Here is a 16,002-nt window from a genome sequence, read left to right on the forward strand (position 1 = left end):
GGAAACAGAGAGATTGCCGTTGTGCGAGGATAGACGGAGAAAGGCGGAGGGTGGACTGTCTGGACCCACCCCGAGATGGACACAGAGAATCGCCATTACAAATTGACAACCTTGATTGATGGCCCACGCGGAAGGGACGACGCCGGCCGATCCGGTGGTTGAGCAGAGGAGGAAGGATCACGGCGAAGGAGGGAGCGTTAAGGGGAATCAGGGGTTGAAAAAGACCGGACCGAGGGGGTCGGAGCAGCCTCAACGCGAAGAAAGTGTGGGAGGAGGGGGGGGGAGGAGGGTAGCGGCCAAGTGAGATGGAGTGGATGCGCTATATGTTGGTTCGGTCTGGCCTAGCTCGCTCCGGAGGTTCTGCTCCAAGGGATCTTTGGCAGCCAGATAGCGCGCTCCGCAAACCAACACAGTTACATCTATCGAAATGGGCGAAAACGGGAAGCGGAGAGAGACGGAGAGCGCGCGAAGGGACCGGGCGACGTTATCGAAACCGAGGCTCTCGGCGAGTACGTGACGAATGGTCTGTGTCGACTAGATCCGCAGAATTCGTTCTTGCGCTGTACGCTGGACACAATATTTAACGCGACTCGAGCTATCCCGCGATAAATTTCGGCGTGCCCATTGACGTAACTAATTATAATATTTTATATATTCTGACTACACTGATTACTCATTTATGTACTCGTATCTAAAAGACCGCAAAAAGAAACCTATCTGATAATTGAGCTCGGGGGAATAACTAGCGGTACTGCGATCGTAAGTATGATCGGTCGATTTACGACCGAGCAAAAAGACGAAGCGATTGTCGTAAATGACAATCAAGCTTCTGTGAAAACAGCCGGCGAGAAGTACCAATCGCAGTAAGAAAGGCAAGGTGGCGCGAGAACGGTCGAGGAACAACGAAAAAAAAAAAAAAATAAAAAAACGAACGACGCGACTACTCGCGTTGATCTACGACTATGAACTCTGGCGTCTCGTCTCGACCTCCGACTGAGACGACAGAGTGCGGCGAATAATAAGCAAAACCGACAATTAAGATATCGCCGATGGACACGTCGCGACCGCTTTCCTCGAAGATTCTCTCATACACCTAATGCACCGCGTACGCAAACGCCGGCTCTTAAAGCCGCCAAACGGCCGGAGGAGTCGAGCGCGCCCGGATGAGCGATGTTTATTGAGATTATAGCGGAGGCAATTCGTGGGAAGTCGTTTATTGCCGAGAGAAGAAAGAGAAGGAGGGGGACGAGAACGGCGCGCCTCGTATACTCGGAAAGAGTAATTACCGCGCAGAAACAAGCCGCGACAGAAATCGGTGAATAGATCGGTCATCGTTGCGGCCACCAGTCTTTCGTCGGTGGCGACTGGAGACGTGTAACGGCCCCGTTGAGCGATTAACCGTTCGCACCGTAATTGGATACTTTACGTCGACTACAAAGGGAAACCGCTTCATTAGTCGTATCGGCGTTTAATTACGCATTGCCGTGTCAAATATTGAGTCAAGCTTCGACATATGCGCGTGGATCAAACGGCTACTCTCTAAACGCGTTAATTAATTCGCTCGAATTTAAGTCGGTGCGCGCACAGCAATTAAACGACAATAGGTATGTCAACGCTTGATAAAAACTGGCTATCGTGTAATTAAATTAGTAAAAAGGAGGTATATTTAATTTAGCAATGACTCAATGGTCATCCCCGGGACAGAAAGAAACTCGACAAATATACCCCGGTCGTATCGTTGCCATGGAGGTGGCAGACACCTTTTATCGCAGTATCGTCACGAAATGCACCGTACGGTCGCAGCTTTACGGTACTTCGGTGCCGCTGTTACGTTTTTACTACGTCGTTCTGGCAGCACGTGAGGGGACGGCGATTCCACCGGTGTTACCGGCGCTGTAACTATATACCGACTTGACGTTAGACAGCGCTGTACATGGCAGGGCACATCGGAGCACCGCCAGAAAGAAACCGAGTTACAGTTCATTTCGGTAAATGTTCCGCGAATTAAAGTTATTATCGAAAGAATGCGGAATCAATTTGGATGAGCAGCGCTCCTTCGTATTGCGATTAAGCCCTTCTCTCTCGCGTAATTAAACATCTATATTTTTTTTAATAAGTAGCAATCTTTTATTCGCAAGTAATTTTTTTTTTTAACACTTATATATGCTCTCGATTGAAAATTACGATAAATTTTATCGTACAATTTATCCGCAGAAAGGAATATATAATTAACTACGCGTCATTAGTGAACCGGAAACAAAGATACGCTGTCATATCATATCTCAGGTGATTTCGCGCGGCGAATAATAAATGTCTACGTAAGGCAAATTATACGTGGGATCTCGTCAATCAAATTATCGTTATTTTCATTGCGAGTTGCCAGTAATAACGCACTCGCGCGGTATCTTCTCCGCGCTTTCAAGATTGTATATCTGAACTCGTCTTTCCTATCCTAAGCGCGCCCACGTGACACGATTCTCCTCCGTGCATATAAACCTAATAGAATCTCGCAGGAGGGATGCGCGGCGACGGCGGCTTGTACGTCGTAAAACGATGCGACACAGGTTTATAGTTTATAGTTCGAGTGCCTACGTGGCGGCCGTGTATGATTGAATGGGGGAGGATTTAAAAGGGATCACGCGGTTTTATGAGCGGTATTAAGAACGATGGCGTTAAAACGCCGCATACGAAGGTTTACCGTCCGCGTACGTGCGCGCACGACTAATTTTACACTAATTTCGGCGAGGCCGGCTCCTTTACTGCCGGATAAAGGATAACCGTAATCCATACGGGCGCAATCGCCGTATATAGCGGGACTTTAGCGAAGCCAAAAGGCCGCGCGCAATTATACTCCTTGATAACGCGTTAACGCCATCAAATTTATTCTATTTCTAATGCAGAAGACTAACGATGCATAAAGGCATTAGCTGCGAGTCTAAACCGGTTCTCAGTCTCACACACCTACGTGAAAAAAAAAAGCTGCACGCTACTGTGCGCATAATGTCGTACTCGGAATTATTAAGAATAGCCTTTACGCGGGGTCGGTTATCACGGAGTTTTATTACTCGTAATTTAATGTCTCAACGATTAAAATATCGATATGAGAATGAGCAACGCAGACGACGGCTGCACTTTGGCGTATTTATAGAACGTTCGCAGTCGCGCATCCCACGCGTTCGAGAAAGGAAAACGCGCGTTGCATTCGGCCGCGAATACGGATCCGCGCTGCTCGTTAAGGTGAACGGGATGAATCATAAACTCGCCGAACGCGATGGCTTCTGCTGCTGCCGTCGTTATCATCGGCGATAAGCGGGAAATTCCCGCGTGCACGCATTGTGTAACGCGCGAAATGTTGCTGCGCGCGCTCGTGCGCGGAATGCATCTCTCATCTCGGAATAATAACAATGCCCCGCGGGCCGCGAAGTCAATGTGGAGCAGCTGGGATCCACGTAATGAAAGTATGATTGATGATCCGACCGACGCGCATCATTAGCTCGATACGGTGGAGCGGGCCGAGAAGGATATGCATGCCTGCAAGTCCCGACAAGTCGTGCACGGTCGTCGCCGTCGTTTCAAGGCGCATTCTGAATTAACGTGACTCCGTCCTAATACGATCTCTCGCGAGGCTAGCGTAAGAAAAGTTACGGCACGATCCGAAAGTACGTGTGGACAGACAGCGGTATGCTCGCGAGATTTCTGCGTAATTAATGAACGAAAGAAGAAAACCGGAATTTTTCTAAGTAACAAAAAAAATTTTTATTATTTCGTCAGAGGCGTACAATAATTTTTTTTTTAACGCGTTTTTCTCGAGAAAACATTGCGCATCGAGATTTGTTCATCGCTTTTAATATTCACCATTATACGTTAAAAAGATAGAGGGAATTTACATCTTCTGGACGAGCCGAATTAAATTATTCGAAAGCGTTTTTGATCGATGGTGCAAAACGTAATCTTTCAAAGGAGAGAATAACAATTTCAACATCGCTACCGACAGATCACGGGGGACTAGAAGTATTTGAAAGATACATTTATCTCACTTCCGTAGGAACAAAATCTGCCCTGGGGCCTAATGCTTCGGCTATTAAGCTTTAATGGACTGCTGATCGCCGATGGAGAGTAGGATAGAAACAGGCGGGGAGAGACGCGGGGTCGAAGTCTCCGAGGAATTGGAAAAATGGTCGAAGCCGCGAACTTGGTGCGGACCTTGGCGGCGTTTCTCGCCCTTCTCGCTCCGGTCGTGTCCATTTTCACATTCGCGAAAGTATCCCGCGCGTCATTCTCTCGCCGCGGTAATCGAACGGGACGCCCTCGCGTGGCTCCATCGATTTCAATCGCGCGGAAAAAGAGCACGCTCTTTTTAGCGAAACTAGTTTGCTAGCCGTCGGAGCGGGCGAGAAAACGGAGTCGACGGACGACACCAGCGGCGGCGGCGGCGGCTGAACGGTAGGGCTGAAAAGGTCGTGGATTGCCTGTTTGCGGCGCGATGGAACTGTGATCAGGATTGACTCGGGATGATAATCTGGCGTACACGGGTTTCCACTTTGCCCGATGCGAACGACGACGTTCAGGTCGCCGAGCTCTCGCTCTCCTCGTCCCTCGATACTCGCGAGCCCCTCACTCCGTCATTTCCCTCGCGGATATCCCTTTAGCTATCGCACGAATTTGCTCAGTGACATGTACGCGGTACAATTATCAATGTCACTGACTCGGCAGCAAGGAAACGTTGCTGGATAAATGTCGATTTATTATTTATCATACGTAATAAGTTTAATGAAATAACGATTCTGAACTTTAATCGAGAGAAAAGTTTTTAATCGGCAAAAAATCTCAACGAGCGTTCGGTATCGTCGTAAAATTTTGATAACGCTGACAAGCACGCTTCCGTGAATTTAAATGATATCTGGAGAGCAAAAAGATGCTTATGGTACTTACGAAAAAGATTCGCAAATACATTCGTACGTTCAGCACACTTCGGTGCGAGATACGTTTTCTATCCAGCGTACAAAAATACGGAAGCAGGCTGCGGGCCATCATTTGCAGAAGTCCGCGCGAGAAGCGTGTGCATCAGCGCGGGGGAAAGAGACGGAGCGAGAAGTACGAAAAAGAAAAGAGCGATTCCTTGCTATCCCAGGGAGCGCGTACCGCGGATACGTTTGGATAGTGGATGGCGGATAAAACGCCCCTAAAGCCCAGTTTCGACAGAGCAAACAACCCGTAACTCAGTGAGTGTTTATGAGGGGGCCAGTCGTAAAAATACGAGGCGAATCGGACTTTTCTCTCTTTCTCTCTATGTTTCGACCGTTTAGCCGATTCACCCTCGCTGAACTTTTCCTCGGGCAGTCCTTTCCGCGTCGCGGGACAAAGAGACGCGGCCACGGATAAAAACGTAGGAAAAAGACGGAATCGTGAGAGGCCGCAAGCCGATAGAGCGAGAAGAGTTTCCACTGTGGCAACGGGAGCATGTTCCCTGATCGTAAAACTCGGTCTGATCACCGCTACCAATTATCCCACCGTTATCCGAGTGTTATCCGAACGTTATCCGGAACGTTATCCACCTCTGCCCACCCGGTGCTCCATGGAAGAACCCTCTCACCATCATCCGAATCACTACCGATCCCTTGAACCCTAACCGGGAGAAAACGCGACGGAGAAAGGCCGACGAAGAAAGAGAAAAAGAGAAAGAGCGAAAGAAAATGGTTTTACCCTAAACACGAAGGCCCGTTGTTGTCGCCTTTTACTGCAAACGAAGTGATTCTCTCCTCGTAAACGCGTCGTCTTTACAGATTATTCGACGAAGGAATATCTTTTCTCGATATCAAACTTTCAATTTTCCCGTATCGATCTATCTTCAATGAGGCCAGTAAAATTATCGCCGTATATAATAAAGTATCCATATTTTATGAATACCTAATACGTTAAAATATTTTAAAGAATATGTTTTTCCAAAATATGTTATCTTTATAACTCACAGATAAAATGTTAGACTTGCATATTAATTATTTAACCCAAAAAAAAAATATTTAATTATTATCTCTACATTAAAAGTTTTATTAAAAAGCTGACAGTTGCGCAATTGTATAAATCTGTTATCCATTCGCGTAAAGTTAAACTTCGCAATAATACTTTCTAAATCATGAAACGAAATGATTGTCGGACATGATATTAATCAGACACGCAAAAGAGAATTGAAATTCAAATTCTCATCGTAAATGTGGAATAATCGACAATCGAATTTCAAAGTGATTTGATTTCCGAGAGAATATACAAATATACATATACGACGCTACAGGTATCATTCACTGGGCAATTATTTATTTAAAAAAATAGCATAAAGAGTGCTAGGCAAAGACCGAGCTAATTTAAAAAACATCTACAAAATTATTTTCATTAATATAAATTCAACCAATATAATTGTTATTAATTATTAAAGTCTAAAATTCTCATTATTCGTATCTGTCTAATTAAATTTATATTATATGTAATAAATTGTCAAAATTACGACTCGGTTGTATTAAAAAAAATTAAACAACACTAAACTTTATTTTAAATGCGAGAGTGAAATAATATCTGTAAAGTTGTATTATTAAAAATAAATTATGTTATTTCACGATAATGAGAAAAGTGATATAAAGAACAAATACGTTCTTAAGATAATTCGGCACAGGTTACAAAGTAGTATACATGTAGTTAGTGTCGTGAGAGTTTAAGTAAAACTCGAGGTAAGACTGTGTTTGCTGAGTTATTGGAATACTCTTACCGGCTCGATTACTCTGGTCGATCATCGGTTGAACGATTCTACGTCTCGCGTTTATGAACCTGAAACACACAAACGAATGACGTTAATAAGACAACTGGTTTAATTAATATTTATATTAATTAAAACTTTCTTGATACATCAAATTTAATAATCGTTTAATTCTTTTAAACGTCATAACAGCTTTAGTTTTTATTTTTTGCATGCTGCGATATACACGATATAAAAGAAAGATTGTCTTTAAGCGATCCGCTATCTTTGTAACAATCAAGAAAAAGCGAACGGCAGTTCGGGAGATGAGCGAGCAAAAGCGGAGAAATCCGGTAAAGAGGAAGAAAATCCTCGATACGTCATTAGCCGCGTTGAAGAAGCTTCCATGTGAGCGCTTTCCGAACAATAGATCTGCGGTCTGTTCTGATGTTGGTCGAAGTCCAAGAGGGTGGTAGGTTCAATACAGTGTGAGATAGGAACAACCGGGGAGGAACGGCGGTAGAGTGAGCGAGACGCGAAGAGGAAGGGCGTACGTCAGCCGACGTCAGCGTCGCGGCGCCCTAATGGGCGCAGACGCCGGAAGTGATTGGGTTTCTGCTCGACTGACTCGAGCACACCCCCTTCCCGTCGTGGAATACTCCAGTTCCCTACCGAAGGGGATGAGAGGGACATAAGCAAGCCTCGAAGAAGCGACGGCACCCCCTCTTGTTTTGCAGCACATCTTTCTTGCTTAGTCTCACGCCTGGCCGACTCCCACAGGAGAATCTTATGAATAATAATTATTAAACTCTCATCGCTCGTTTCGCTCACACCGCTGAATGCACGTGGCCATTGTCGCAGTTAAGACGCAAACAGCGCCTGTAAGTCGTTCGACAAGTCGCGATAAGTCAAAACAGCTTCGTCCGACTGGGTGAGTAGTAAAGGACTTCAGAAACGATTAGCGTACGCGGTCACGGAAGCGTAGAGATCGCTATGAATTTTTATAACATCGCCACCAATCGAACAAGACATAAATTTATAATATATACAATTTATTAACCACGTAAATTTTTTTTTTTTTTTTTTTTTTTTTTAAATGTAAGAAAATTCTGAATATAATAATATTAATAGACATGAATGCAACGCGGCAGTAATTAGTAAATGACAATGTGTAATCGCTTCGATATCACATCGACTATTGTCAGACGAAAGAGTGTATCGCTGCGCGAGTATGAAACCAAGAGTCCCTCTGTAGGTCCCCTGATACTCCTAAGCGTCTCTGGTTCCTCTTTGGCGAGGTAGGCAGCGTGTCACAGCCAGCTGACTACCGCTAACCACCCCCGCCCTTCCGCTCTAGCAACCACGGTCGCTGCTGAAATATCGCCTGAACAATGGCGCACAATCCTCTAACTGAAACGAGAAAGAGAAAGATAGAGAAGAAGGGACGTGTAAAGAGGGACGAAAACGATGAGCGACTGCCCAAACTCTCTCTTTCAAGAGTTCGGTCGCCCTAGCGAAAATTCGGAAAACTTAACCAACGTAAAAGAGATACGATAAAATTTTAAAATCGATATAACATTTTATTTTCTTCGTAGATAAAATTGCGTAGTAAAATTAACAAATTTAAAGAAATAATTATAGTAAAATATTGCTCATTAATAAATTTTTTATCGAAGAAATAGGAAAGATTTAGACATTGACAGTAATTATTAATTTATGTTCATAGAATTTTACATCGATCTATTTATCAATATGATCATTAGAATCACGATGAATATACGTCGATGAAACAATTGTCTCTTTATCGATTGTAAATCAGAAAATCCCTTATGACGATGAGAGAGATCGAAAACGAGGTGAACATATTGTTATCGAGGTGATTGCCGAGTCACTCTAAATGACAAAACATTTTTCGTCGCACCCTCGTCAGAGCTTTCAGGATTTTAATGCAGTTTTGATTATGAATTTGAGGGGAAGCTCTCTCTCCCACTGTGCGTCATGAAACGGACTTGTGGCTGGGAAAGCTTAAATATACGTTTGAATATACAGAAGGATGAAGAATAAGCCGAATCGCTTTATCGCCGGATTTTAATTTTGCGTAAAGAGGTATCGTTGAAATCAGTTATTTAAAGCGGAAGCTAGAGATATTTATTTCTCCTCGACACGAAAGTAAGATCTATTCTTTTCGTTCTTTTCAATTTTTAATTAAAAAAAAAAAAAAAACCCGTTTGAGTTTCGCTTTTATCAACTGAAATGAGAAACCATTAACAACTGAATCGAGAACGAATTGAATGAGCGCCTCGAAATCGCCGATGAATTACAAACGGAATTTCGAAGAGCGGCGCATGAGAATTATTGACAAATCGCTGACATTCGGAATTTACCTCGGTATCAATCTGTTACTTTTTACGAACAATAATATATAATATGTTTCTGTGAGAAAAAGGGAACAATATAATGTTGAATTGGAAAACGGATGTTTCCCGCATGATTTCTCGTATCGCGAATAAATTTAGTGCACTTCGACCGAATACGTAATACCTGGGCTCGCTTATATGCGCTCTATAATATCGACTCGAATCCACGTGGCATTTTAAAACGGTTATAAGACGACAGTAAAAGAAATTGCGGATAATTTGCGCTCTTAATAAATATTTTTTTTCCATATATAAAATATTATATAAACTCCTTCTTAAACGTGAAGTAAAAAAATTACCTTCTAATCATTAAACCCGTTTCGTTAATAAACGTTTTAATAGATAACGACCTCGGGCAGTTTCCATCAGATAATTTTTGTCCCAATAATGACACGCGCATTTATTAACTGGAAAGACTTTTCGAAGTGGCACGGCGAGAGGCAAAAAGAGAGGAGAAGAGCTTCCTTCATAGCTGTGCGGCCGCGCGAGTGGAGTAACGATGATTACTGTCGCGCTAGCAGCATTTACTCTCCGACGGCATTCGCAATTATCGGGGAGCTTCCATTAGTTAACTGCAGTCGATACGCACTGCACCAGGTCCTCGCATCAAAACATCATTACTGCCCGAACACGGGAGCGCGAGAGCCGCCGTGCTCGCAGTACTATTGGTAATCAATTTCGCTCCCGTGGCGTACTACTGGCGAGAGCCGCGCGCTAATGCGAGGCCTCAGCGTTCGCGTCGCATTACGGGAAATCGAAAAGGCAGTCTCGTAATAATTACGCGTTAGGAAACCGATCGAGCGACGAAGGGAGTAGATAGGCGCGCGGCAAAAAGACCGTTTTAATTAAAACTCAAACGAGCGCGCGCGAGTTGAAGTAATTATCATCGTCGAAGGGGAGAGAGAGGAAACAAAAAAAAAAAATTATCGAAATAGATAAGATGTTTAAAAAGAATGGTGCCACATTATTATTGGCATTATCGTAATTTATTGTTATTATTATGCTCGTGGGATACGTTGCCTCACGTAACGAGGATTTCAATCAATACGGAGTGGAGTAATAACGGTGCAATTATTTTTATTGAATCGGACTGCCGCATGCGACCTGTAGTTGGATTATTTATGCAATTATCCCTTCCTGCACCGGGAACGCAGTTAATGAGGATCTGACCTCGCAATCCAATCGGCAATTGATTTTTGTCTGTGTAAAATTACCGCGAACTAGTCTCGCTAATGCAAGTTGCCGTTGCATCAGAGAAAACAGCCGTCATAAGCGCCGCATTCCAGAAAACGAATGCTTATTAGAAGCCGAGCGTCTAGATAAAACTTCAGGGGGAACGTGCGCCGCATCGTATCTCGCGGTTAAAATCTACAGTCGGCGCACAAATAATAAAACGATTATTCGACAAGTCGTACAACGGACGAGTTGGTTTAACTTAGTTTAGATATTTGAATAGCGGAATTTTTCAAAAAATTCTCTCGCTCTCAGCAATAAAGTTATAAAATAAATGAACGTGGGGCAAGTGTGTTCCCTTTCTCTGGTCCTTCGTACGCCTGCTTTTTTCCAAATAATTTTATCGCATCAACGGAATGTCCGCCGCTTGAGCTGGCACGATCGAATGAACGGATATAAATCTGAGCGTTCATAAGACTAGCGTCGGCCGGCATGTCGGTGCATTTACGATCGATAAAATCATTTTATCCGAATATAATGCACCGGTCAATTCACGCGCCGCTCCCGGCGAGCACCTCTTTTTTTTTTTTTTTTTTTTTTTTTTCGTTCGCCGTTTTTGTTCACTCCCGCGCCGCCGATCGCGATCACGATTTTATTGTAATACCGCTTCGTCTCGCTCGCGCGTTCTCCTCAAAAGCGCGGCGTCCGCGAACAAACGAATCGAACCCTACGCAATACATAACTCTCGTTCGACAAATTCAATGAGCATTATGGACCGTCAATATCCTTCTACCGTGTAATCGGGTTTCCTGCAGGCGTCGCTGGCAAAATCGCGGGGCGCGCTCCAACAATTCTGAAATCCGAGGGCGGTTATCAGCCATCCGGACTGAAAATTCGCATTTACGATCGTCGTACAATCGAACAAGTGTACGTGATAATTTTTTCGTTTGCTTTACACCGTGCTTAAAAAAAAGGCGAGTTACATTTATTAGTTGAAACTCCATTATAAAAATTATTAAAAAATATATGTAAGAAAGAGTTTGATTTTTCATCGAATTGTAAGTTCTTTAAAAGAGCGGGCAAGAGTTAAAAGATAAAAATACCGAGAAAGAGAAAGAGATAAAAGTCCATGTGATTGCGAGAGGCTCGCATCGCTGCGTGAGTAAACTGCTGCCGAATTCCCGGTGGCCGCGGGGGCGTAGCGATATAAACGCCGAGGACGCGGGACCAGCGATCGCGCGTATCGGATACGCGTAGACGGGTTATGTGTGTCAACAAAGCGATTTAACACGCGACGTGTCACTGATAGCTCCCGCCGCCGCAGCAGCGGCCGCATGGCTGCCTGCATCGCATCGACGTGCTCGGCTGGACGTGTGCACCTCGGCTGCGTTTAATCTATGACTCTGCTGCAACGCTTTTTCGGAAAATTCCTATCCCGCGCTACCGTCCACTTTCTCTCTTCCTCTCTCCATTTCCCTGTCCCCCGATTTATCCCCGAGCGCTGCCGTTCCCAGACTCCTCTCTCGTTTTCTCCCCCGCGGCTCTCCCCCCCCCTGAAATTTATATAATTGTTTTGCCGGGATCGCCACTAAATCGTGTCGCGCGGTACGCGATAGCGCCGGCGCGCTGTTTCGCGTTGATGTTGATGGCCGCATCGGTGATCTCGCCAATAAAAAGATCGAGGGGGTAACATCCATAGCGCTCGATATCTCCGCGTATCCGCCTGTCACGCCGCCTCGCGCGGACCGACGCGCGCGTGGAGTCTCTTCGATTTTTACACGCCAAATCCTGCTTTAGAGCGATTGTTTTTTCCGGCGTAAGCGTAGCTATTAGACTCTCGAGCTGTTTTGACAAATTTGAAATTGTCGGCGAGGCCGTCAAATCCGTTTAAAAACAAAACTATTTTTTTTTTTTTTTTTTTTTTTTTTATTTTACTGTGCAACTTGACGGGTCTCTGATAAATCGGTGCAGTGCCAATCGGACATCGTCAATTAATTCTAACGGGCCGACGACTTGAGGGGCGCTACGTTAACGTAATGGAGCGGATATCGGACCATGTTGCAGCCATTTTAGACCCTGGGCGCGAATACGGAACTGCTCGCTTCGTGAAGGGCACGTTATTGGGTTCGCAGCTGTCGCAACCCTCGCCGGTTGTGGGGTAGCGGAGTACTCGAGTCAATTGTCACCGGCCACCTCGTCGCCGGGGTCAGACTCATCTCGTCGGCATCGTCATCGCGCCGAGGGTTGATACTACCCGCTTGCGCGTCACACCTAACACCCTCGGCGTCTACTTTCCTCCGTACACCACGAGTCCCGACTACTCCCCCACAGCCCGATTCTCCCCCTCATCCAGCCCGCGCAATGTTAGAGCCGACGAAGGCGTCAGCTTGTACAGTCTCTTAAACTCCGGCTACGAAGCCACTATATGCACCAACTGCTGACGCCGTTATAAACTGCCACCCGCCCTTTCCGTCTCCTCATCTCCGCGCTACGATATCCGTGGATAACAGAAATGGCCATTGCCAATGTCTCGTTTTCGCTATTCCGATGTAGATATTAAATCTTTTCAATTAACCAACTCTAACACAATGCCTCCAGCTTGCTGTTGAAAAATTTTCATTGATAGATTTTTTTACATCGATAAAAAATAAAATTTAATTTTATCTTGGGAAAAAAGAACATTTACTTTTTGTAACAATGCGTTTGAAGCGTAAAAATAAAATATTAAATAGTCAAATCGTTCGAAAAGAAGCCAGAAACTTGCTTAAAGCCGGGTAAAGAACTACCGCAGTTACCACGTCATTCCTGACGCAAATACGGCTGTTGTTTAGACGGGTAATAGTAAGGTCGTCTCGTTATTCATACCAGAGCGCTTTCTGACCGATCTCGGTGATCTCTGGGCGCGGTTTATCCCGGGCCTCTCCCGGCGCGTTTTATTTAGATTTCACGAAAACGCAGAGCGCCGGGTGGAAGATAAGGGGTCGTTTAGATTGACCGCTCGTCCTCAGGATGGCCCTAAAGCGCCCCGTTTACCATCTCACAATCGTGAAATCTTTCCCTACATCTCTCTCCAGCCATCAGCGACACCACAGACGTACGAGAGCGTGTACATCCTCCTCGAAAAAGCAGCCGCGTTTCTCATTCCGGGTTACGACTTCCTCCCTCTCACGACCTACGTTCGAGTCCCTGTCTTTCCCATTACGACGTTCACCTTGCAAGCGCGTGTGCTTCACGGGCCGTCGAGCCCTCGGCGGATCGCGATCGCGCCGAGGGTTGCCGCGAATGCGCGATTTTCGACTCCGGCGAGATTTAAAGGTCAGCGATATAGCGGGGAAATAAAATACACGCCTCGCCCGTGACCGGCTACGACATTAGAGGTGGAATCGAAAATTTTTATCCGCGCGAAATAGAATACGCGAGCGTGGTTTATGGGTTTGCGCCGCGGGGGGATTCGCGCGGCCCGGACAGGATTTTGTTTTTTTTTTTATTTTTATATTCGTATATGGTCTTTCTCTCCTTTCCGCCATCCCGCAATCCCGCGCCGCACGCCTCCGCGAAGCGCACTGTAGGGGCTCGGCCGTGTGCGCGGAATTTGAATCCCCTTGTAATAAAATCCGGGTTTTATGCGACGGCCTACGGTATCCCGCTCGCGCCCGCGTGCGGCTCGCGCACATTTACCCACGAAAAAGTGAAATATATACAGGTAGGTTACGTATGTACGAGAGGATACCTGTCCCCGTTCGCATCGTCCGGATATAAGTGTCGCCCACTGCACACGAGCCACCGCATCTCGCCCGAGCAGATGTAAATAATACCACGAAATCGCTACCAGATACCTACGTCTTTTTTTTTTTTTTATCTTTTTTCTCCGTTTTCTTCCTTTTTGCGATCTCGTCCAATGGTGCCTCATTCAGCCTCGCCATCGCTTAACGCGTGCATTACACGACATCGAATGCATCGATATGTAGTCTTGTAAGCGCGAAAAATAACGCGATAATCACGTAGTTGTCACAACTATTATTTTTTTATTTGCAAGTAACGTGAATAAAACAATAGCGCTGTTTCATAAAAATTAATTATTAAAAATTAATGTTTTATCTAATTTTTAAATCCTATCTATATAAATTGATGCGACGCTTAAATTAGCTGATAGGTAATCGATTTTATTGCTGCCATTTATTAAATTATATATATATTTTTTTGTTACAGATCGACGCAGCTGCATTCACTGCTGTCAATAAAAGTGTCGTCACCGCCGATATTATTAATTATACGAACCGCAGCCGGTTCGTCGGTCGTTCCGGGAGTTCCGTATAGTATTCGGACGTTACTTTTTTGGCGTGGCTTTATTCTGAACGCGAGTGCTGGACAGAAACGCGCGAAAGTAGTGAATAATTTTCGCGATAGTAAAATCACGGTCGGGGCGTTCGCGAGTGACTTGTGCGCGGAAGGATGACTCGACACGTCCCATCTGAGAGGAGGAGCAGGCTCGGGAAGGGCATCATACATCAGCGGAGCAACTTTTAGGTAAGAATCAATTCTTTTTATAAAATATTAAATAAAAACTTTTACCTTTTTTTTTTATTAATTTTATGAATTAATTTACATGTCTACATTATGTTTAATTTTATGTTACAGTCACCGGCCGAAATCTACAACTCCGCTGAATCTCATGCTGATTGGTAAGTCGCATCATTTTTTTTTTTTCTTCGTAATTCATAATTGCGGTCCTTTAAAAAATAGCGCGCGCATAGTTTCTTCTAATAAAATAAAAATAAATCACGCACGTGGTAAAACTAATAAAACGGAACAAAAATTCGATATGATTTAATACGTGATAAGGAAAAACCAACGGTGGAGATCAATTCCTTATCAATTTGATAGCGAATATCTACTCACTTTTGTCACGGCACGTCTGTCACGCTTGTACGAGGGTGCTTAAGATAAAGAAAAAGAAGAGAAGGAGGAAAAGGTGGAAGGTAGAAAGTAAGAAGATTGTAGAGATCGGTGGTGTCCTGCGAGTCCTCTGGTAATTTGTAATTCGCAGGTGGGAAGCGAGGAGATCCAAGATACGAGGAAGATTTAGTGGAGATGAGCATGGCCGGCGAGTAGACATGGCGTCGCTTGTCCGAGGTTTTTGCGAGCGATGTACCGATGTCATACGTGTCTTTAACGAGAGGAAATTTAGAACCGTGTGATGCAATTCTTTGCATCACCTAACGTCGTTCATGTTTAATAAAGATGTACAATTAACTCGCGTTTTTTTTTTCTTTTTTTTTTTCTTTTTTTTATGCTTTATAAAATAACTACGTCAAGTATGCGAAATCGAACTTTCCTATAATTAATGACAACCTTCTGGCCAGCTGTTGCTTGCTGGCAACATATTTGCCAAGCCGACTGAACCCGTCGCGTTCGGAATAAAGATAATTAAATATTGCAAATTATACGTTTTTGGGACCACGATTTTGGTGGCTGTGCCCGACTAATTAAAATTCTGCACGTCATACCGGCGAATTAACGGAGCCTTTCGATGTACAAAAATTTTACCCGGCCCTCGAATAATATAATCTCGCATTAACTGGCAGGCGAATTCATGTCGTACGTGATGTAGGACTAGCAGTGCAACGCAGCATCCAGGGTGGCGTATAATTACCCGGAATGGGCGGGAGCGCAAACGTTGATAGCGAA

General features: G+C 44.6%; 1 protein-coding gene across 3 annotated transcripts in view; it reads right to left on the reverse strand.

Moving 5' to 3' along the window:
• Hth (Meis homeobox homothorax) overlaps positions 1-16,002 on the reverse strand; it is a 388,286-nt gene that overhangs the window by 17,933 nt on the left and 354,351 nt on the right. For all 3 annotated transcript variants that reach the window (XM_070670915.1, XM_070670914.1, XM_070670913.1), the window contains one exon: positions 6,758-6,816. In XM_070670915.1, coding sequence (XP_070527016.1) covers positions 6,758-6,816 — 59 coding nt within the window. The remainder of the gene's footprint in view (positions 1-6,757; positions 6,817-16,002) is intronic.

The sequence above is a fragment of the Cardiocondyla obscurior genome, linkage group LG22 (genome assembly GCF_019399895.1).
Source record: "Cardiocondyla obscurior isolate alpha-2009 linkage group LG22, Cobs3.1, whole genome shotgun sequence".
Taxonomy (NCBI): Eukaryota; Metazoa; Arthropoda; class Insecta; order Hymenoptera; family Formicidae; genus Cardiocondyla; species Cardiocondyla obscurior.